The sequence below is a fragment of the Aphanomyces astaci genome (genome assembly GCF_000520075.1).
Source record: "Aphanomyces astaci strain APO3 unplaced genomic scaffold supercont1.566, whole genome shotgun sequence".
In the NCBI taxonomy this organism is placed as follows: Eukaryota; Oomycota; class Saprolegniomycetes; order Saprolegniales; family Verrucalvaceae; genus Aphanomyces; species Aphanomyces astaci.
The window spans coordinates 3,535-4,487 of record NW_009798829.1 but is presented as its reverse complement, the minus strand read 5'-3'; the positions used below and the strand labels follow the sequence as shown (position 1 = coordinate 4,487).

The window sequence follows — 953 nt, the reverse complement described above, 5'->3', positions numbered from 1 at the left end:
CGTTGTAGAAACCGCAAAGATCAAAACCAGAACAGAATATACGCAGAACACTAAGTATATTACTGTCAAGTGTTAACAATTAACAGTGAATAGACCAAGATTAAAAGAAATATGCGATTAAATACTACTGACCATACGATTCGCCAATACATTGGATAACACAATAATCTGTCAGTTACACGGTATGTGGAAAGAATATATGACCGGTCATAAACATGGTCAGCGTAACAACTCGCCAAACATAAGTTAAATGTAACCACCCGCCAAACGTGGGTCAACATTATGACCAGAATGACCTGCTAAATACAGAAAAGTAGTAATCATTTGTAAGCATATATAAAACAAATGAATAGCTTATTCGACGTAGTGCGATTAATCTAAATATAAGTCAACTACTTGTATGATTAACCTTACCAAGTCGTTCGAATGCCTTGATGATGCCGACGCGGTTTGTCGTGGCGAAGGGCGTGGTTGTGGGCCAAGTTCATCGATGAGACGAGCACTTGATCGTCGGCGTGTCTTGATGCTCGTAGACTGAAACAACATCCGGCGTGTTTGCAGCCTCATGCTCCTGACTTGGTAGAGCGCCGCTCTTGCAGGACACTAAAGCCATGGGCTAAGGCTGGGCTGTCCAGACACTTACGTAGGTTAACGAATGTACAGAAGTCATTGTTAATGATTGCGTTGAGCTGTACACTTGTTATGTACTCAGGGACCACTGTTGGAGGCACGGTGAACCGCAGAGTCACGGCCATCGCCAGGTAGTCTTCGCTGATGTATTGGTGGTCCGTCATTGCGCAATGGACAATGGGTGAACAGAGGAGTACTCCGGATAATTATCTGGATTATTGTTTTAAGGAAATTGCACAACCATACTTTCCACAATGATTACGCAACAACACCGTCGGTGTTGTTTCGAAGGAATTACTCCTTGAAAGAGACATCGTCGCAAA

At 43.1% G+C, this 953-nt stretch overlaps 1 protein-coding gene across 1 annotated transcript; it reads right to left on the bottom strand.

Annotated features, from left to right (window-relative positions):
* Positions 1 to 410: 410 nt before the first annotated feature.
* H257_19411 (hypothetical protein) lies at positions 411 to 794 on the bottom strand (the record flags this gene model as incomplete). Its single annotated transcript, XM_009848557.1, has 2 exons — positions 411 to 534; positions 709 to 794. The coding sequence occupies 2 exons, from the start codon at positions 792 to 794 to the stop codon at positions 411 to 413; spliced, it is 210 nt and encodes a 69-aa protein (XP_009846859.1).
* Between the last annotated feature and the right edge of the window lie 159 nt (positions 795 to 953).